The sequence below is a fragment of the Osmerus eperlanus genome, chromosome 10, assembly GCF_963692335.1.
Source record: "Osmerus eperlanus chromosome 10, fOsmEpe2.1, whole genome shotgun sequence".
NCBI classification, from domain to species: Eukaryota; Metazoa; Chordata; class Actinopteri; order Osmeriformes; family Osmeridae; genus Osmerus; species Osmerus eperlanus.
This window is the reverse complement of record NC_085027.1, coordinates 10764004-10786211: the sequence shown is the minus strand read 5'-3', so window position 1 is coordinate 10786211 and position 22208 is coordinate 10764004. Positions and strand designations below refer to the sequence as shown.

At 40.2% G+C, this 22208-nt stretch overlaps 2 protein-coding genes across 5 annotated transcripts; one reads left to right on the top strand and one right to left on the bottom strand.

The window, feature by feature from the left end:
- The first annotated feature begins 543 nt into the window (after positions 1–543).
- On the top strand, positions 544–9752 carry LOC134028562 (mucin-2-like). 3 transcript variants are annotated; one of them, XM_062472205.1, is made up of 3 exons: positions 544–761; positions 1163–1199; positions 3051–9752. In XM_062472205.1, the coding sequence occupies exon 3, from the start codon at positions 3066–3068 to the stop codon at positions 8790–8792; it is 5727 nt and encodes a 1908-aa protein (XP_062328189.1). In that variant the 5' UTR covers positions 544–761; positions 1163–1199; positions 3051–3065; the 3' UTR covers positions 8793–9752. The 3 variants fall into 3 exon arrangements, with proteins under 3 accessions (XP_062328189.1, XP_062328190.1, XP_062328192.1); XM_062472206.1 differs by lacking the exon at positions 1163–1199; XM_062472208.1 differs by lacking the exons at positions 544–761; positions 1163–1199 and having other exon boundaries at positions 2965–7428; positions 8025–8337.
- LOC134028563 (non-muscle caldesmon-like) lies at positions 2499–21963 on the bottom strand. Of its 2 annotated transcripts, XM_062472210.1 has the most exons (14): positions 21559–21959; positions 17651–17869; positions 15668–15929; positions 15446–15582; positions 14705–14969; positions 14381–14521; positions 13612–13653; positions 13294–13337; positions 12281–12362; positions 11583–11723; positions 11314–11433; positions 10439–10522; positions 10193–10295; positions 2499–2856 (listed from the first exon to the last, which is right to left on the bottom strand). In XM_062472210.1, the coding sequence occupies exons 1-13, from the start codon at positions 21615–21617 to the stop codon at positions 10200–10202; spliced, it is 1692 nt and encodes a 563-aa protein (XP_062328194.1). In that variant the 5' UTR covers positions 21618–21959; the 3' UTR covers positions 2499–2856; positions 10193–10199. The 2 variants fall into 2 exon arrangements, with proteins under 2 accessions (XP_062328194.1, XP_062328193.1); XM_062472209.1 differs by lacking the exons at positions 2499–2856; positions 10193–10295; positions 10439–10522 and adding an exon at positions 10914–11150 and having other exon boundaries at positions 21559–21963.
- Positions 21964–22208: the final 245 nt, after the last annotated feature.

The window sequence follows — 22208 nt, the reverse complement described above, 5'->3', positions numbered from 1 at the left end:
ACATTTGTGTATATAGTTAAAGGATTCTCTGTAATATTATATATTCTAATTTCTCTATATTGTATTATGCAGATTCAACATATTCTAGAGTTGTTTATGTGTGAATAGTATGACTTGGTATTATAGGTTGTTCAAGACCATGAAGAAGCTTTACTCAATCAAGTAAAACCTCTTATTAAACTTAATTGTATTGTCGTTATTGTACTATATGTACTGTAGCATCAATACTGATACATTTATATAATGTAGCCTTCTTGCATATTCATACATTATCATGTGTAAAATTAGCATACTTATACATGTACTGTACATCTTCACAGTAGACACACCCACAGACATAACCACCCAACAAATTGAAGGAGTGTTCAGTCTCCCCCCGAGGCTTGGAATGGCAAGCCTATATGTTTTGGTAGACCACGTTGTAGATGGGATAAAAAACCCTGGCTGAGTTGGCTCATAGCTACCTCAAGGGGATGCAGGTCAGTGGAGTTCAGAGCAGCGCTCCCTGTAGGGCTGCCGTACATATCTCAGGTGGCCTGGAAACCCCCTGTCTGGGTGAGACTGTCAGGGGCCTACAGCGCAGTCCCAGTGGAATATGTATTGAGGGCAACAGATTTTTATTTTTGGAATGGCCACGGAGACTGTTGCCCGCTCCCCCAGGCAGGGTGCAGTTCATTTCAAGATGAGACTGGCCCTGTGACACTTCGAACTTGGATTAGCAGGAAGCAAGCAGTTTACCCCCCCAACTAGCACTTACAAAGGTAAACACAATGCATTTCACCATCTGTTCATGGACAGAATCATGTTACTGTTCTGTATTGGGTTCATGACCAAGAGACAGGGTACAGGCCTACAGCTAAGAATTAAGATTAGTAGTTAAAACTCTACATTGCATGCATATGTTTTTGCAATGTTTGAATGGACAGAATTCCAGTATTAAAGTACATTCATTTCAACCACATCCTTCCGTCTGAATCTTATTTAACATAATCGTCCATTAAATGTAATGAATGGACGGAAGGTGCATGAAGAATGTAATTCCACCAAAGGCTTCCTAAGCATTACCATAAATATTATAACTTATATTTGTAAATATATTTCTTAGTTGTGTTGTTTGGTTGCTTTCTATATGTATTTAAAAAACAATTGTCCTTTTTTGTAGAATTACCAATAAAAGTATTCATCTTCTACATGAACTGGTAAGTATAACATAATGTGGATACTGTGGCCTTTACAGAGTTATGTCTACCACCGTTTACTTGTGGTTAGTTCATGTGTCTTACAGTGAAGCCTAATTTGAGGTTGTTAAACAGTGCAAGCTATTATTATTTATTGGAAAGCTAATCATATCTTCCCTCTTTTGAACTGGAGTGTTGGATGTGTCCCAGATATCTTACCCCATAACCTTAAAAGGGTGACCTTGTTCCTGTGCCAAGTACTGGGTTGAATGTTTGTCTCAGTAGTGTAGGTTTTTCCACTTTTACAACAAGGCCTACTTTCTAATAGGGATAAAGAAAATTGAACAACTTACTTACTTTTGATAAAATGTGTAACATAAGCAGTATTTTTGAGGAGCATCTATATATATTGGTTCTTTCACCTTTTAGTTTTAATAATAAACACATATCTAAACATTTATTTATTATTAGGTATTACATTTAATCAGTTAAGGCAGTGATAAATCACAGACCACCAAAATCATTATAAAGATGTTATCATAGAAAAGTATATTATTTTATAACTTTAAACTGTGCATTGGCGTAGTAGTGGCTGATTAAACAGGGGTTCATTTCCATCAGTGAAACTGATTCACTGCCTCAAAGACAGCTCTTAACTGCAGGGAGCAGGTGGCTGGCTCATGATAGGTTGTCTTTCCCCTACCACCCTCTAAAATTAGGCCATGGGTAAATTGCACAGTCTAAAGAGGTATCCAGACATCCATTAGGTTGATGTTTGAGAAACAAAACAAAACGTATCCACTCCCATTGTAATGAGCTCAACAGGCTTTTGAAGAACATTGTACTGTTACATGATATTGTAAATGTCAACAGTAAATCAAATCAATTATAGAAGTTAGACCAAAGAACACATACCTATATTATTAGAATGTGGAACAAAGACACTTATTAACAATTATTAACAATTTAGTCCCATAGGGTATAATTTGACTGAATATCTCCCATTCTATGTCAACCAATAGCATGTTATATGTTGTATATTTTATATTGTTCAGGCTTTAGATAGTCATTTAGCACCTTTAGGACACCATTATGATCACTGTCCAAACTCTGTTGATGAGCCTTTTGTCATTCAATGCCATATCTTTCTAAACCTGTCCAAGTTACAGTTTTTATTGAGTTGTTAGCTAGGGTTAAATAAAGACTCAAAGCAGCTGTGGATTTTAGTACCTGTAAGCATGCTGGTGACTCTGGACAGTCACCTTTTCAGAATTGTACCTCAAGTGGAATCATTGCAGAACCATTGATAAACAAGGCAAGTCGACGAATTGATTTTATTTATATTGTGTTGCTTAGACACAGTACATCAAGAAAACAAATTATTCACAGGACAACAATGAGTAATATTGTCTTATAGAAAAAAAGAAAAAAAGATTGTCTTATTGAAACAGAAGGATACAAACAGTTTTGTAGAACTTTGTGAAGGGTATACTAGGTAGGCAGTGTCTTTTAAAATGGAGAAATAAATGATCAAGACAGCCTTGTTTCAAAGAGGATCTTGTAAGGGTTTGTCGAAGGCATGTTTGAAATGCAAAGAATGTATGTCAACAAGATGGTAAGTGGTCACCATAGTCATCAAAACTTATCTTTCCTTAAAAATCCTCATGGCACTGTCCACCTGAAAAAAAAGAGGCAATGTCAGTGATTCAATTCATACAATGTTAGGACAAAATTATGTGTTTACTTGTACTCAACCCCGCTTCAACATCATACTGTGACCATGCAGTACTGGGTGGTCCATGTAACAATTGTTTAAATATAATACTGGCAGTGAAATGTACCTTCGCCTTATGTCTACTGTTTTTTCTACAGGGGGTTGGAAAGCTGATGGAGGTCAGACACTACAATGGATTACAGCCAGACCTTCTCTCTGAGCAATACCCACCACCCCTGTTACCCAAACCAAGCAAAGACAATGCCCGGCTACAAAAGCTGAAAAAGAAGAGTGCCAAGAAAAAGTCTGGCCCCTCGCAGACACCTATACCCTTTCGCTCCTGCTTATCTCCCGTGAATGAAGCAAGCACTGATCTTGAGCACAGTGACCAGTCAACCCCACCCAGGACACCTGAGTCCTCCTACTATGGAGAACATTTTACTTTTCCCATCAGACCATTATATCAGCATTCAGCATCTCCCTACCCACAAAGTAGCCCACATGGCCACACAGGGTTTTTTCCCCCACAATCTTACACCTCTCAAGTCAGGACTGAGCATCAGGTGGCTCCACTCTATGAATGCTCATCGTTTTGGTTTGAGGATGCCACCCCAGTCATGATGCCCCCACCTCCACCTGTGCAAACTCAGGTGATGCTATCACCAGCTCTTGCCCCAGGTCTAGTTAACCCTTTAGCTCCAGCCCCAGCTCCACCCCCACCCCTAGCTCAAGCTCTTCCCCCAGCAACAGCTCAAGATTTAACTCCAGCCCCAGCCCTAGTTCTGACTTCATCTTCAGCCTCAGTTTTAGCTCTAGCCCCAGTTTTAGCTCCAGCCCAAGTCCAGGTCTTAGCTCCAACCTCAGTCCCAGCTTTACCTCCAGCCTCAGTTTTAGCTCCATCTCCAGCCCTGGCACCAGTTTTATCTGCAGCCTCTGTCCCAGCTTTAGCTCCAGTCCCACTTTTAGCTCCAGTCCCACTTTTATCTCCAGCCCCAGTTTCAGCTCCAGCCCCAGTTTTTGTTTCAGCTTTAGCGCCACCTCAAAGACCTACAGTTCCAGTGACTCTCAAAAGCTTTGATTCATCAAGAGTGAATTCCTATGCATTAGCCTCCACTGTATGTCCTCCAGGATCACCCCAAGTGCCACAGTCTGCTCCAGCTTCCCCAAAGATATCAACTCACAGTTTGACTCTTTTTCCAGCAGCCCCCAGTGGCCAGGCCTTGGCACCTGCTCTGGTTCCGGTTCCACCTCCTGGTCCAGCACTAGTATCAGTTTTAGCCCCTCAGGCACAACCTCTTATTTCCACTGAGAAGCTGACACCCTGGAAGCTAAAGGAGATGGCTACAAGCCAAACATCAACTTTTGCAGCAAGGCGAAGTAAAAGCAATTCCATGGCTAGCCTACTGCCATCACAGATGGACAGCTCACAATTGTCAATATTGGAAGGTGTTACAGGAATTAAGCCTGAAGTCCAACAGACAAGGATTTATACATCCAAAGCAACTTTTTATGAAATTTCAAAGCCCTTTGTTAATGACACGATGGGAATAAACGCATCATACCAAGGAGCATCTTTATCCTCTCTACACAGAGCCAATACTGTATCCGACGTGAAAAATGAAGCATTGTCTTCATGTAAGATGTCTGTGGCAAAGACCTCAGCTGGTCGACCAAAGACATCGTCATGTCTTCCATCAAGAGGAACAACACCTGTTTTTGAGATCTCAAAACCCAACCCGCTCTTATTTGCAGCAAGTCCTGTTTTTTCCTCTTCTCGGGATGTGCATGCTGCTGTTATTAAAGAGTCATATACGTTTAAATCACCTGTGCCTTTTACAAGTACAATCAAAACTCCCTCAGCAGCAGAATGTCTACTAAAACCAATTGGACTGAACAATACTGCCTCAAACAAACTCTCTAATGATTTAGTAAGTGATAACAGCAATTCAACTCACAACAGTTTTAAAACAACTGGCTTAGGAGCAGCTGTTGCTGATTTATCTCCAAATGCAATTCCAGTATCCAACACTGCAGTAAATGAGATGGCAGTTCCAAGACCACTGCTGACAGAATCACCAATGCTAAAAGTTCAAATTGATGAAAGTTCCAGATTTGAAACCTCTCAATCGGGGTATGATTTTCCAATGACATCAACATTTCCCAAAGGTATACCAAAGACATATTCAAGTGGGGACACACCAATAACAGCACAGGTACCACTCAGCCCAAATCCTCTGTCTCCCAGATATCAAACACCAAACTCACCTGTACTTGAGGCACGGAAATCCCTAACATCATTGTTAGGATCTCAAATACCTCCATCATCTACGATGACATCCCCAAAACCAAGACCAAGGTCAACATATTATGGACTTACCCCATCTGAATATGTTGCTTATGGTGGGATTCGCACCAACTCTGCTTACTATGGTCCCAAGGGCCCCAATGTCAATGAATTGGCATCATCCAAATTAAATTCTAATGGATTAACTGGATCTCCTATTGCTATATCGGAAGTATCCATAAAAGAATGTAATTCTACTAAAGCTGTCATTGCACAACAAACAACCTCATTGGTACAATCTTCTGATGCTCAGGTTCTGCAAACACTTTCAGCTGCAAGGGGCTTCTCAGATATTCCAACAGACCAGCCAAAAACATTCAGAACAGACATATCTGAAGAAATCCAATCAGAAGATGTTAACATGGACACAAGAAAACAACAGTTTTCATTGGCCTTTGGGCCACAAACTATGCAACCTGAAGTGTCCACACCTAAAGCCTCGTATTCTGAGGCTCCAATACCAATACCTAAAGCAGGTGAGGTGCAAACAATAAGTGCAGAATTATTTCCAGTGGAGTTTTATACAAATGAAACTCCTTCAGTCTTCATTGATAGTAATGCTGTGACAAGATACTCATTTCCTTTCAATAATATGGAAATGCATTTTGCAAATGCTGAAATTGAGAAAATGCCAAATGTCCCAAATATCACTTATGAAAACGAAAACACAGAGATGGTTCCTACATTTATTAGACCTCAAACCAAAAGTATTATAAATTCCTCTGTAACAAGGCTGAATTTAACAAATCACCCACAACCAAGTACAAGGTTAGACTCAGCTGGTACTCAAAGTCCAATCAATGTAAATCCTGTAGGAGCTAGTCATTCAACACAGCAAGTCATCGATGCTCTACCCACCACAGGAACCACCCGCTCCAACAACCTTACAACTGGAACGTTAATTACCAGTAATGCTCATATAGATGAATTACCAGTAATGCTCAGATCAGATGCTAGGCTTACCTCTGAAACCCTTGTACAAAGCAAGAAAACTGTAGAATCAATACTGCCTTGTAAAATTACTAATGAAGCCAAACATGATATCAAAAATGCAGTTGAAACCAAGATACCACAAAATTCTGTAGAACCGACATTTCTCAACAAATCTACTGGTAAAACCAAATTATGCCACAATCCTATGGTTCGCTCTGGACTTTTAAGTGAACCTAGCATAGAAAATGTTGTAGGACAGTTAACCCCAGAAAACTTTTTGTCCAGGAAACCTAACATACAATCAAATATTTTCAACAAGCCTATCTCAGAAACGTTGATGATTAGCAGACCCACTACAGAGTCAGCTCTACCTAAAAAGCCAAAAATAAAATACAAGAAGCCAGTCATAGAAACTTCATTGCCCAGTAAACTAAGTATGGAAGCACAACCCAGCACATTCAGCACAATGTCAATTGTAAACGAAGTACCACCTCAGATGGCTGTAGAAGCCATATTACCTTCAAAATCTTCAACTCAAACCAAAAAGCCCTGTTATCTACCATTTGCAGAAACAAAACATTGCAGCATACCTAGCCCAGAAACTTCATGCAATATTTCCAGCAAGGCCACTATGGACAACAGTTTGTCCAGAAAACCTAGCATACAAAACAATCTCAACAGCACATCAACCACAGGATTCAATGTATCTAACAAACCCTTACCAGATATAAAAGTGCATGAGAAGCCTACAACAAAACAATACAGCAAGCCTGTTATAGACAATGATCTACCCATCAAGGCTATAATAGGATCAAATCTCCATAAAACATATACCATTCAAACAGAATTACAGAGCAAGCCTATTGAATGTTTAGTAGGACCACAGCCTGATATAGTGACATCTGAAAGTCATCTGCCCAGCACACCAATCACTGGAGAAAATCTTCCAAACAAACATATTATAAGAAATGTAATAACCAGCAAACCTATGACAGAAACCAAACTCTCCAACAAACCCAGCACAGAAACTCAGTTTGTGCAGATTAGAAAGTCTCACACAGAAATGACAAGGGCCAGTAAACCTGCTTTAGACACACTGTTGTCAACTAATAGTCTTTCCATGGAACATATTGTTCCAATCAGCCCTCTAACAAACTCAACCATGGGAAGCCAGCAACCAACAAAGCTGGCCATTGAAGTAAAGCCCTCCACCATGTTCACCCCTGAAACAAGATCCTTCTCACACTCAACAATTGAAGGTAAACAACTTCCAAAACCTCTAGTATTGAAGGAAGCTTCCCCAAAACCCATCTCCAAGCATAAAATGACTAACAAGCCTACTGTAAATTTAAGAAATGTAACCAATCCTACAATTGATACAGAAGATTACCCTTTCCCCGAATGTAAACAAACTAACAAGAATAATGTAAATGCACAGCCTTTAATACAGACCTCTTCAGATTTAGAGTCCCCCTTAAATCTTACTTCAGAAACTAAACCTGTTTCAAAATTGAATATTGGGACCAAAGACCCTATGAAGCCTGTTTCCGAGCCTGCCCCAACTAACCAACCTGCTATAAAGGATCAACCCTCCGCAAAGCAGATGGAGAAAAATTCCTCCTTAAGCCCTGTCGTAGAAACCAAACTTACAAAATCTCTTATAGAAACCAAAGACTCAATAAAATCTTCTTCTGAATCCATCCCAACTAACAAGCCTACCATAAACATGCAACCTGCTATAGAGTCTGCCATTGAAAGTATATCCTCCTCAAACCCTGCAATAGCCACTGTGATGAAACCATCCATATCTAAAGCCGCTGTGATTGACTCTATCACTCCTGCCTCTTTGCCTCAGGCCTCAGTCTCAGTAAAAGGGCCATCCACAAACAGAGGAATGTCTCCGCCATCTCTGTCAAAGGCTGGACTGGCAGACAAGGAAGTTACGGAACCACTTGCTACAGCTTCCCCGGGGAAATCAACACAAGAGACGGACTCTACGAAGTTCCCGACATCAACAGCATCTTCAACTTCTGACAAAAAGAAGATTGCGGAAATATCCAAGGCAGTACTTAAACCCAAGGGCCTGAAGGCCAAACTCAGTGGATGGACACGACTTAAAAAACACATGGTTGTTGAACCAGATGAACCCCAGTTTCCAGAACCTCCAGAATCTGTGAAGGACTCCAGTGGCTGCGAAAATAACACTGACAAGAGAAAACCGGACAATAAATCCAAAGCTCAGCCTAAAGCACAGGAGGTAGTCAAGGAAAATATGGAACTAAGGGCATTGAAGATGTGGGATGCTATGCTATTTCAGATGTTCTCCACTAAGGAGAACATCATGAAGCAGATCAAGTCAAATAAGAATGATTCAAAAAATATTACGTCAAAAGACAACCAGATAGAAGTCCCATCTTTTGTCAGTCGGTTGCCAATTCTTCTATACAGCCCACGGTTTGATGCTAGGAAGCTGAAGGAGGCTGCTGAAAAGCCTCTCACCAAAATTGCGTCTGTGTTTGAGATGGGTCTGATTGGTCGTAAAAATCAGGATGAGGAACCTAAGGACTTTAATAGAACTGCCAAAGGGTTTGGCACTTTAAAACAGACAACTGCTGATGCCTGAACTGAGTTACAGTTTAACACACTTCAATTGATAAATGATATATTATGTTTATGTTTTCACTCCAGAAAGAACCTTAATCTTTTTATGTCAATTACTTAGTCATACACATCACAGGATCTATCAGTTGTCACACAAGTAGGAGTGTAACTTCGAAGAGTGTTTATCAATATGTAGCAATATGCAATGTTGAAAAGCTAAAGCATTGGCTTTTACACAAGTCATCCATATGAAAAGCTTAAGCGGAGATTTTTGATGCATGTAGATCGTTTTTGATGTTGGGTTTTGTGTTTCTAGCATGAATCAGGAAAAAAATATATTTTTTTAAGCATTGATTATTGTAATTGTAGAGTAGACTCTTAAGTATGCCTATGGTACAAAATGTGATCTTGTTTGTACATTCCTGGATCAAGACGGCAGAAGGGAGAATGACGAGTGTAGCTGTGAAATAACTATATCTGACGAGTTGGTATGTGGACATAGAAAGAGACGGTTAAAGACATGTTATCGATTCCCTTCGTGATGAAGAAAAGGTGAAGTAGAAATAACAGATAATGGATCCTTTATAACTTGTTCAATGAATGAGGTGGGACATGGATTGCTCTATGAGTACAGAACGCAGTTGTACCGAATGGATAAGAAAGTAGAATTTAGGAAGGGTATGGTCACTTTTTCACATTGAACTGTAGATTCATTGTGATGTTCTCATTGGTATAATGTTAGGGAGATGTAAAGAAATACACATGGACACAAGAGTGAGTCCAAGATGATGATTGTTGTGTTGCAATAGTTATTGTAAGCATGTTTTGTTCAGCCAAGTGTTTGTTTTCTCTCTCTGCTAAACGTTTGGAATGAAAGCTAATTGTGAAAATTAATTTTTTAACTTTTGTTTTAGCCAGCTGCTATCGGATGTTTGTTTCATAACAGTCACTGAAAAGTGGATAAAATGCCATGAAAACCCCATTAGCCAACCATTTTTGTGTATTTTATTGAATCAGTTTTTATTTATTAGATAGTACTGTATATATAGTTTATAGACATGTACAGTATAGAGTAGCTGTGCATAATGTCTTTTGAGATGTCTATATAAAGCTAAATGATAAGCAATAGTCTCAACATTGTTGTTTTGACCGCCGAGTGCCTTAACACTTAACCAGTCAATTGCTTACCAGCACCACGGTCAAGGACAAGTTCCGTCTATGAAACTGAAACAACACGCCCAGATCACATGCTGTGATCCGAAGGAAATCGAGGTATGCAATGAATACAGTATAATGTAACTGTAGACTGCTCGAACAAAGTTATAAATACAGTTGTCTGAGAGAGGAGGAATCGTTTTATACAAATAATTTGTTCATTCAGTCATGTTTTAATTCACTTCATTTTGATGATTAGTGACTTACTTGATTTTCAATTTGAGTATTCGTCATAGTCCTCAGTCACTGGGATTTTTTCGTACTTTCCATGTCCTGTTACCACATATTTGTATCTTTTACCAGAGGCCCCCTGAAAATAAATTTGTGAGTAAATACATTTGACAGATCTTTAAATAATATTTAAACCTTGGCCAGATAACTGAAAACCAATAATATTGCAATACTGCATTATTGTCAGTTTTACAATGTACCTAAACATTACTTGAAACATACCCTCTCGCCTCTCCCAGAGGATGATGTGTCTCCTAAATTCTCCCACAGATTCTTCTTGTTTAGCACATCACCTGGCTTTATTTCCTGTAAAAAGAAAAGCAAACACTTGAATCAAGCTGACACACTATATTAAAGTGTTGACTGTTTATCTGGTACATAAAGTATAGGTGCAATGTGGCAGTGTGCAGTAGTTGGAGTTAAGAGTACTTTTCCACAAGGGGGCATACTTTCTTTCAATTTGATTAACCTTTGTGGAAAGTTACATTTACATTTAGTCATTTAGCAGACACTCTTATCCAGAGCGACTTACAGTAAATACAGGGACATACCCCCGAGGCAAGTAGGGTGAAGTGCCTTGCCCAAGGACACAACGTCATTTGGCATGGCCAGGAATCGAACTGGCAATCTTCAAATTACTATTCTGATTCCCTAACCGCTCAGCCACCTGACTCCCGTTGATGTGTAAAGTGTTTTCATTACACAATTTGTTTTAATTGACTTTTATAGAGTGCATTACTAATGAGTCACAGGTTTGTATTAAGCCATTCACACTAAAACTTAGAGAGGAATATAAAGGTATGAAAAAGAGAGAAAATAGAGAGGTACCTCGCGTAAGGAAAGGGTAAGAAGGATACCAGACATGTAGACAGTTGAAGAGAAAACTGAGAGGTAAGAGAAAATATCTGTGCAGAAGGAGGACCATCCTAAAAGCCTAAAAGTTGTTTGTTTTTCTGTAGTTGTGCATTACTTTTTAAATTATTCTTCAACAGAATGAATAAAAAAATACATTGATGATTTAAAGCTTGATCGAAATATACAGGGGACACATTCATGAATATCTCTTGACATACAGTTGGGAGTCATTGTTTACTCACTGCTGGTTTGGAGGAGGAGTTTTTGCAGGAACCATCAGAGCTCCCTCTCACCCATTGGGTGATGAGGTTAGCCACACCGACTTTTATACCCTCTGGGTCCTGGGACAGTGATGAATAATCCTTTGTCACCGATGAGACAAAATCACAGGCCTCAAAATTATTCATTGTTGTTATCAAATTTCCATTGATTATATGCTCCCTAGAGTTTTTCTCAAGTTGCAACATTTGATTATTGAACGATTTGTAAAGATGTGAATGAAAGGCCTTACCTTGGATGGTGTGCCTTTAGTGGAGCATTGGCCCCAGGCATCTCCAGCTTCAAACAGGTTCTTCTTGGCTGCAACAGGCTCAGTGGGACTTGGAAGGTCCATCAAAGCCTGTTTGGCTGGCTTGGCTTCCTTTGTGGAAATCTAGTGAGGTTAAGGATTGAAGGCTCAGTTGATTACATCATGCAAGGCTCTGGGAAACCTGGGGAAATCATTTTAGGATGTTGAGATATTCAGTCTATTTAGACCAGGGTTTTTTTTCACTGTATGTATGTCCTGTCTAGATTTTATGGTAATGGTATCTGTGCCATTGAACAATAAGGATGATTTCACATCCCAGAAACATCTGCTCTGAGCTCATCACCTGGCAGCACAGCACACCTCCCTACAGGAAGAACAAGCCCAGTCCACTGGCTTGGAACAAATACAGGTGAGCACAGCCTGCGGTGCCCAGAAATTCACATTGTGTGAAAAACCTTTGATCATGTGTCAAGTTGTATGGGCACAATGTCACCTTACGTGAGTCTATAAGAGAGCAACATGACCTTACAGGACGAGTGACTGGGGCAGGTGTGCTCAAGGGCTGACTTTTTGTTAATGTATTGGGTGATACTATCCTATAAATCAATGTGAATAAATACATATTAGCCTTTTTATCTTTAAACCTAAGCAACTGCATAGAGATAGGGGTGTAGCATTACCTCAATGGCTTGAGTGTACTGCTCCAGCCTGTTGTCGATCTTAGAAACAGCCACGGGTGGCAGAGTCTTCCTAAGGCTGTTACTGTTTAAACAAAGGAATGTTTTAGGAAATGGGTTTTTAATCCTACTGAATTTTGTATTGTTTGTGTGTGGTCTATATGATGGCCACTTACAGTATTCATTTAAAAGTTTATCAAGTGCTTTCTAAATACTAATTCCATTTTGTCATTCAAAGTCTCTTTCAGCCACTGAGACAGAGACATATGCTTTGTATAGGAAGGTGTTCGAGTTAATATTATGATGTTATCATCTATGTCAGGAGAGCCAGGGTAGGTAGTATGTGTTCAATCAGGTTCACAGTGTGTGATCCTCCAGCAAACTGTTGGTGTAAACATTCCCCATGACTGTGCCCAATGCAAAAACATACCTAATGATTATTTTGAGGCTTTAAATCACCTATCCAAACCATTTTATTGCTGGCAATGCAAAAGGCTGCAACCCCAAATTAAAGTCTTCAGCACTCTTCAGACACTGCATGTCTGGTTTAAAGTTTTTTCAACTGTTTTGTTTTTCATCCCTCAATGTCTCAAATAAATCTTTGTACATAGCACAGCAAGCTTACTGGTTAGTGTCAATAATGTGCGACTGCAGACAATAAGGAGCCTAGCAGCTAAAAAAAAAAAACATGGATGCCACATCTGGTTTAACTTACAGCAGTCCGACTGTAAATCACCTACTGACAAAGAGGGATGCAATACAAAAAGAGAGACCGTAGCAGCTGTCAAGTCCAATACTATTCTATCTCACTGTCATGCATTTTCATTCACATGGTGTTCAGGATCCATTTACAGTGATCCTTCCTTCTGCTCAATTACGTAGTACCCACTTGCACTCTTAATGTTGGGTTTAATGTGTGTTGAGGATGAGAACCAGGGTATTCTCACCTTTGGATCCTTCGGTGGCCATATAGCCTTTCTTAAACTAAGGCATATAGTCATGCAGTACTGACTCACCTTTTCTTCAGAGAGCGGTTTAGAGACTCTGTCCTTTCATTAATCTAAGGGGTAGAGAAAAGGAACATTGGATTGGCATCAAAGCATTTTCTTTGTGTTGCAGGTGTGTTGCACTTGAGATTGTGAACATTCTGTAGTGGTAACTACATTACATTATGCTGAAGCATTTCAATTGATGGAAGAATAACAAAGGCTCAAAATATCTTTGAAAGGGGCAATCCGGGACTCAAAAAAGCAGGACAACAAATAGCAAGCATGCACAAGATGTCCAGTAATCACATTTAGATCTCTGACCCCTGCGCAACCTCATCCACTTACCGTGCATGTATTCTCTGCTATTACTCTCTCCTCCATTTCATTCTGTGTAGGTACACACACAGCACAGGAAAGCACATTGGCAGAAGGCAAGACAGACAGTGCAGTTTACAGTACAGCAAAGAACCATTCTGCAAGTCATGCCTTCAGACACTGCAGTTAATGTAACATAGAATGTTACTTTAGAATGGTTCTAGAGCGAAGCACTCATATGCTCAGCAAGGGGCATCGGATACCCAGTTTCGACAATTGCATCAATTTGAGCGACTTACACTGAGGAAGCAATGCTGGTGACATGCATTTACACATAGCACACACAAAACACAACTAGATTATGTCAACACAGGAAGTCAGATTAACCTTTCTCAACTCTTTCAGAAAGACAGCTCAAGGATGTTAAATTGTGGCGATCTGGTGAGGCAGATTGGAGGAGTACAATGGGAGGTTTGTAATGTGCTTGCAATATTGTGTTGGATGCAGTCAATGTAAAACCAGAAGAAATGTTCTAACTTGAAATCCCAGAGCCAATCACAGTCATCACAGCCTTCAACCAACACATATAACATAAGACTTACTGGATAAAACTGAATGAGGAGTTTCTATTGGATTGGCATGAAGCATGAAAAAGACAATGCATTTACAGAGAACATGAATGGATGATGCATGTACAGTACTAATGAAAAGCTAAATGCCAAAGTAACGTTTGAGATTACTTGCATGTGTTTGACATGACTGTAGAAGTTACAGTATAGTGTGTAGTCTTCAGGAGTACCTTGAAGGTAGGACTCATTGGAATAAAGGGGCTTAGAGGATCTTCCCCCTCATTGCTGGAGACGCTGAGATTCTTCAACCTCCTCTCTGTGGCTGCCACCCTCCTCCTTTCAATCTCCTCACGCATCTTCTGTCTCTCCTCCTGCCAAAAGAGTTATTACTTACAACTAGCTGTACTGCAGCATAGGCTACCTTCACATGGAAACGAATTTCGAAATATTGTACACTCACAAATTGTAAGCGGTAGAACATTACATGACAACATTTTCTTGTAATTGCACATTTTGTATGCTGTAAAGTGAAAAATCGGCATCTTCGGCCTCACCTCTTCTTCCATCTGTCTGTGTTGCTTCTCTTCCTCCATCCTGCGCTCCTCCTCCTCCCTGAGCCTGCGTCTGTCTTCCCTCCTGCTGTTGAGCTCCTCCAGCTCCTGCTGCTCCAGGACCTGTCTCTGTTTCAGTTCCTCCAGCTCTTGGCTCTCTTTCTCTGCATGGCTGCGTCTGATTTTCTCCAGTCTCTGCTCGGCCTCCAAGGAGTCGTCTGCCACTTCCCCATCCACGTCCCCCTGATCCGCCAGGCTGGAGCTACTTCTGTTGAGAGGAAGAAGTGGAAGGAGGAGATTGGAGGGGAGAGAAGAGAAGAGAGGAAAGGAGAGGACAGAGGAGGAGAGAACAGGGAAGAGGAGAAGTGCCGAAAACATTTTTATGAAGGAATGTTTCATTCATGTGGTAACCATTCATATGAATTCATATGAATGGAATTCGGTGATGGTAGATTTCAAGAACCCAGTTTACCTGAGTCTAGTGTAAGATGAAGAGTAGGATCTCCTTCTGTCAGCCATATCTCTCTCTTCTACTACCAACTATGTCAACTGAATGGATTTAAGCGTGCCTAACGAGAGGAAGTCAAGCTCTTGTCCAGGAAATTATGACATTAACTGATTTTGCCATGTCACTTTTGTTTCAATTTGTAGTAAGATCCAGAGAAGTGAGCCATGGAACTGAGATACATAAGATAGTACACATAAAAGTTGGAACTAGAGCTATTTCCTACTTTTGGTTCTTACCTAGGGCTAAGTTTTCCTGCAACTAAATATGTTGTCCTCTCCACTCCATCTCCAGTAGTGTTCAAGTGTCTTGTGTCCTGCGGCATGAAGACTTTGGAGGTGTATGAAATCCTCACTTCTTTTTTCTTTTCTGTCGCCTAGGATTGAACATTGTAGTTTAGTGCTGGTGAGTGATTTGTTGACATCTAGATCTGTAGGTAGTGACTTATCAGGTAGACTCACCTTGTCATTTGTGAACATTTTTGAGACATCTTGTGTCTTTCTGTTAATGCTTCTCTCCCACTCTTCCTCATGTTCATTTGGTACTGAGTCTGATTTCGGACTGGGTCTATAGTTTCCATTAAATTGGAGTCCCCGGTCATCCCTGGCTTCTTGCTCCTCTATGTGGCGCTGTTTGTGTTTTTCCAACCTCTGTGTCCAGTCACTAAAGCCTTCGTCCTCCTCAAGAGCCACTTGGCAACCAGACTTCAGCTCACTCTCACACCTGAGGAGAAATGGCACACACACACATTGGCATTTGAAAACATTTAGGACACCCAAAGATGCATACTGTATTTAACCATCTAGTTGCTCTCAGATGAATCAGTTGTTGAAAACAAAGGAACATAGAATGCTATTTGGAATGGAAGTCCATTGTTTTACTCAACAATTTGGGTGGCAAAAGGCCACTGTGAAAACAATAAGGAGGCTACTGTCAGCAATCCGCATACAATGTTTGAACAATGGTAGGTTGAATGCAGCTTGTCTTTGGACAGGTCCCATAGCTTCTACGCTGAGGTCAGGGGAAGTGTGCCTCAACAACCAAGCACCTGCAGAATACAGCTTAGGCCTTCAGTAAGGTTTTATTTATTGAAGTGGAGAGGCCACCAGGGCAATGTCAGGGTCTTATCTAGATAGCAGGTGCAAGCTTAACTTTTGCCTTGGGCTTCATGGAAACGGATGTGGTAACCATGGAGACCTACATAATTGACCTAACACATCTAGACCGCTGTGCCTGACTTCCCGCCTGACTTAGTGAGCAACTCTAGCTTCCCCTTCCTCTATGTCCTATTTGTATAACTTCTTCATATGGATTACAACATGCATTACATTAAGTTACATTCTGTTCCATGACTGTGGACCAGCATTTAGTCTCTGAAATCGATCAGACTTTATCCCCCCACTAACTTCTGAGATGTATGTTTTTTGTAAACAAAACCAAAGGCTGCCCCTATCAAAACAGTTGTACAAGCAAACGTTTTACGCTTCATGAACCAGAGTTTTACCCTCTGTAAACATTGCACTACTTTTCTGAACGTGACTCACTCACTTGTCCTTGTGCTCAAACTTGAAACAGGCCTAAGCCCTCCCAAAATGGGAATCTATAACCCTACCACTAATCGAGAAATATTTGTAGGAGACAAAAGTACCTTTACACTTTTTTGCACAAATGTAACATGACCAAATTACAGTTTAACATTTTCGAAACATTCGTTAACAATTTACTGTAGCCATGCAGCATGTGGATATTGTGGTCTCTTCCTTGTAAGCATAATGCTATCTGAAAGGATGCAGACAAACTTGAAAACTGGAGCTAAACACTGAAATGGAAAATCAGAAAGCATGAGAACTGCAAGTCCCGTGCCCTTAGCAATAGCCCTATGGTTAGAATGGAGTGTGTGTATGTGGTACAACACTCCAGTGGCAGATGATAATGAATTTACCATGGTCATTACACTCTTTCCTACAATCAGCACCACTGGGCCTCCATCTGACTGAGGCTGTTCACATCATGTGATTAAAGGACTATACTTGTTTGTTTGTTTTTCAAACAAAGACATGTCTGTTTCATGACTATAAAATCATAGAACACCGCTAATCCAAACCACAACTCTTGAACATAGCCAGAGGATAGACTAAAGACAAGATTGTTCTTTTAACCATTACTTTCCGATTTGACCTAATTTACCTAATCCTAATCTAGTCATTAACTGGACTAATAATCTTTTTTTATTTATTTTTTACCAGTGGCTAGTGTTCCATTGTGAAAGTAATTTTAGATTGTAATATTGCATTGTATTTCCTTTAGAAATAGTAGAGGTTGGCGTTGTATGAGGACATTCATCGGTAGTCAGTTGCCAGAGTGATGCCAGAGTTGTCAAGTCAATGATGCACAATGATGGAGTACAGGCAACGTAAGAACATCTTTGTTCATGTTGTACTCACAGTGCACCCTCTGTGTGGAGCCCATTGTCCAGTGCTGGCCCTGTGGGGCTGAAGGGGAGTCCCTGCAGTGCTGGCCCTGTGGGGCTGAAGGGGAGTCCCTGCAGTGCTGGCCCTGTGGGGCTGAAGGGGAGTCCCTGGCCTTGCTGCCTCTCTCTGGCTCTCCGTCGGCGCTCCCGCTCAATCTCCTCAGCGTCCTCCACACTCCTCTGGGCTGTCACCCTTTTGAAGACGTACATCAGACCGCATCAGAAACACAAACAAGCACAATGACTCTGCTCATGTTAATTGTAAAAATGTGTCAGATGCCTGTCCAATGAACACCAGTGAACAAGCTTGTTACTGTGGAGAGTGTTGACAATATAATATGAGTAATATGATTAAAACGTATGATTGTGACAGAACAAAAGTTGTTCACTCAATATTTAACTAGTTTGAAATGAAACACATTTGTATATTTCCATGACTGACACTAATTCTTTGAAAAAGGCAGGCAATGTTAATTTAATAAAAAAATCTAAAAATCTAATTAACTTTATTTGTTTTTTGTCTCTTTTCTGTTTCTCATTATAGTGAGATACCTATCAATTTATGCAAAAAAATATTTTGGTAACATTTTACATGTGATATTAACTACCATGTAACAATACCATGGACTTTGTGTAGGTACTTAGGAATTGCTAAGTATGAGATGAAATGGTAGTAAGTGTGAATTTGCCGTTAATGTAGGTTGAAGTAGATTATGTGATTATTTTGAGTTAGTAAATTTATTTTGAGTTGATATTTTACTGTAAGCTTGTATTTCCTGTATACTGTAGGTCGGTTGACTCCCTCCCCTTTTATCTCCAACCCAGCCATAATATTAGCTATATTTGACAAGTAAAAGAGAGGGAAAGAGAGAAGTATACAAGAAAAAGGTGACAAGGTCAAAAGACAGTAGGAGGGAAGAAAAGAAGGATGAAGGGGAAGGAAGGTGGAGGGGAGGGACTCTGGAGAGGTGAGCGGTCAGGGCTGAGGAGAAGGATATGGGGTTGTGGGGTGAAAGGAGTGGGATGTCCTGATCTGAACTCTGAACATGGGATCCACACTCTCAGGATCTTTCATTTCCTCCTTTAGATTCCTTGAGAGACAATGCAATAACCGAAACTAGTTTGACAATCACTGCTAATACAACAAAATCATAGCACATTTTAAGTTGGCATTTTTGAGTAATTTCATTTCAGGGGAAATCCATTATAATAACATAGAAAATATGAAATTGGACACAATTAAATACCATTGACCAAAGTTACTCCAAATAAATAGATCTTATTTGGAAAATAGTTCGCATTACACCACATGAAAGCTCTATGTTCTCCATTCCCATGGAACTGATTAGCCACAGAGAGCAAAACGCCTCCAAAAAGGGTTAATTACTTGTTCTGTTGCCTCTCCTCATCAATGCAATGATGCAATAAAACTCAGTTTTCTCTAACTCTCTTTCTCTTAACCAATAAATGGACAGCAGATTTTTGCCAGCCAATTAAAAGTTATCTTTCATAGACAGTGTGAAAGTTTCATGATATTTATTTGATTAGAAATGACTCAATTAGATCAGAGAACGGAATGCAATTAATACATTATATTGTTTAGTACAAGACTTATATATGGAATTGGTGCATCAACCAAATCTTAGCAATAAACAATCCTTCATATAGACATGTTTTTGCCAATTTGGAGAAATAGGTTGCTTCAGGATTGGAGATTTGGTTTGTCTGAGCAGGAAAAGTCCTGCTACTAACAGAGGTGCCTCTCAGTCTCCAAACAATTGGGACAGAGGAATTAAAGACGTAAGATGACTAAACTCTTAATGCCCCCCGTACTAAGAACCCTTCTCTCCAAGCTGAGGATGGGGTCAACAGGCTATTGTTGCCAAAAAGACTTGAATCCATTACTGTTAGCATGGGAGATTGGCAATTACATTCCCTTGGCAACACTTCCTTGTTTGTTTGCAGTGTTTTGTTTTTTATTAGTCGGATCTTGATTATCCAAAGACTTTGGTTTATGAATACAATCAGGTGTTCTGTTCTTCTCACAGAAACAGATGGCAGAGCATTACAGCATATTGAACTTGTTTGTTTCTTTGCAGACAATTTATAAAAAAAAAAAAACATGATGGCATTCATAGGAGACAACGCACACAAATAATGTATGTATAGTATTAGGACAGCCTGGAAATGGGACCACCCCAACTCACTTTAGACAAGCCTCAAGCTGTGATCCATCATTTCCTCTCCTTTCCCTCAGAACAACAAACACGTACAATCTGTCTGACGTGTAATTTTTTACACACATGAGAGATTGAGGAAAAGGAGGAGATATGGGAGACAGATTGAGGAGTGGCGGTAGTGAAGAGTGTGAAGGGAACAAGTGGAGGGCGGGGGGGGCGTTGGGGTCAGGATGAGGCACAGCCAGATGAGGTCATCACCACTAGGGAAGTTACGACCATAAAAGAAGCCATTGAACCCAGACCCTAGTGTCATTTCTGGTGATGTCATGAAGTGACGCACTGCAGATCTCTAACAACCAATTCGCCTTACATGCAACCATTGGCCTCAGGCATGAATAACAGACAAAGAAATCAATCATGTTGTTTGTGAGACAGCAAAACCTCAAGCACAGAAGATTTCATGTCAGCCCCGTTACATAGACTCTTAACCAAAGCCATTTAGCAAATACACATTTAGTGATAAAAGCCAATTTTTTTGGGTTGAAATATAGTAGATGGTAGATATATAAAAGTAATAGGAAAGGGTCAAGCGTTTTGGTGTCGTTGCAGGAAAAGCTAAGTAGTAGACTAAGAGAGTGGACTGGAGATAAAAGGACTATCTGATTGTTTTGTCATTACTTGAGTGCTCTCCTTAACAATCATTGATTTTGATGAAACATTCATTCATACATCATAAATAAACTATTACTTTTTTATATAGCATGTTCTCATTACAGTTGGGCATACTCTAGTACACATATGTCTCATGTCGTGGCCCACTGATAACACATGACCCCAACAGATCACTGTGTGATCTAACCTCTCCTTGAAGGAACTAGCTCAAAGCACAATGGTTATGAGCTTGAGATTTACAGTAAACTTTCTGGATGATGTTGGCTTTGCACAGTCAAGCACTAGAGCAGAGCCAGCCGACGAGTGGTTTGGAGGAAAATCTATTTTTCCTCCCATTAAAATGAGCTAAGCCCATCCCAATGAAATACATACATATCATAAGTCCCTTTGCAGAGTTACTTTCTTTTGCTAAGGAAGAGTCATAGTTGGCCAACAATTGCAGTGAATGGCTCCCTGAGAGTGAAATTGTTAAGTGGGTCATAGATGTCCTACTCCTCCAGTTAAGTCACTCAAGAGCAGGCAGGCCGGAGAGAGGGAATAGGAGGGGAGGGGTGGGGTGGACCATTGAGACAGAGGGCCTGACTTAGAATGTATCTGTAATTTTTAATCTGACTTGCACTCTACTGTAGCATTAAGCTATCCTTTTGTCTCGCTGAAGAACACATACACACAAGTTCACCACACACATACATAAATAAAGATATAAAATTTACAAAATTAAAAAGAAGACAAGTAAATGAACAAATTACTAAAAACTATTTGCATATGGCCTTCCAGTAATTAATGACTTGTACATATCATACATTTTTTGTGTTTCCATTATCTAACTTCCATCCATCAAACCATTCTATATGGGTTAGATTATTTAGCAATTTCAATTTTAACTTTGAACTATATAAGTAAAAAGAGGAAAGCTGTAAGTGTTACATACAAAGATAATCTGCACCAAAACACGCTTAAATACCTTCTGTACAGGACTATAGACAAAAAAACATCTTATAGTACCAGAACAAATACGAGATGCCCTTACCTTAACAGGTTTTGCAAGCCTTGCTTGCTGGAGTTTCTCTTCAGGATGGAGTTGGACATGTTTTCTTAAATGCTTATGTCTTTGCCCAGATGACAATCACACTCCTCTATCTGACTAATACTCTAGTGTTGCTCTGTCTCAATGGTGATAGTGTTGCAGTGGTGAGGGATTTTCCAGGAAAGGGTCTCTGACTCTTTGTGTGGAGTTTTCCTTTCCCCCTCTTTCTATTTTGCTCTGTCTTTCTATCTATGTTTCTCTCTCTGTGTATGTCTGTCTGTCTGTCTATCTCTTCTAACATAAACACAGGACTTCCTTTAGAACTCCTCTTTCCTCTTATGCTTGCTGGAAATGTAAAGACCTTGCCTCACTCTCTCGCACTCTATCTCTCTCTCAGTCTCTATGCGTCTCAAGTCAGTTAGGCTTAAGTCACCGCCCTGCGTCAACTATTCTCCTCCTCCCTTTCCCCTCCTCCTTCATTCCCGCATGTGGTTCTCATTGAATGCTTTTGAAAACCTGGCCATGCATCCCTCCCTCCCCCCTCCCCACTGTGAATCGGCAGGAGACCTCTAGGGTCATGTAACTTTCCCCTGGGGAAAAGAAAGATGATATTCAACACAATGCCTCTCTGATAAATATCCCACCACAACACA

Excerpts from the sequence above, each read along its gene's own strand:
- LOC134028563 (XM_062472209.1), bottom strand. The coding sequence starts at position 21,617 with ATGTCCAACTCCATCCTGAAGAGAAACTCCAGCAAGCAAGGCTTGCAA. Across the intron at positions 17,870-21,558 it reads GGCTTGCAAAACCTGTTAAG|GGTGACAGCCCAGAGGAGTG; the intron begins GTAAGGGCATCT and ends CGTCTTCAAAAG. Across the intron at positions 13,338-13,611 it reads TAGCAGAGAATACATGCACG|ATTAATGAAAGGACAGAGTC; the intron begins GTAAGTGGATGA and ends TCTACCCCTTAG.
- LOC134028562 (XM_062472206.1), top strand. The coding sequence starts at position 3,066 with ATGGAGGTCAGACACTACAATGGATTACAGCCAGACCTTCTCTCTGAG.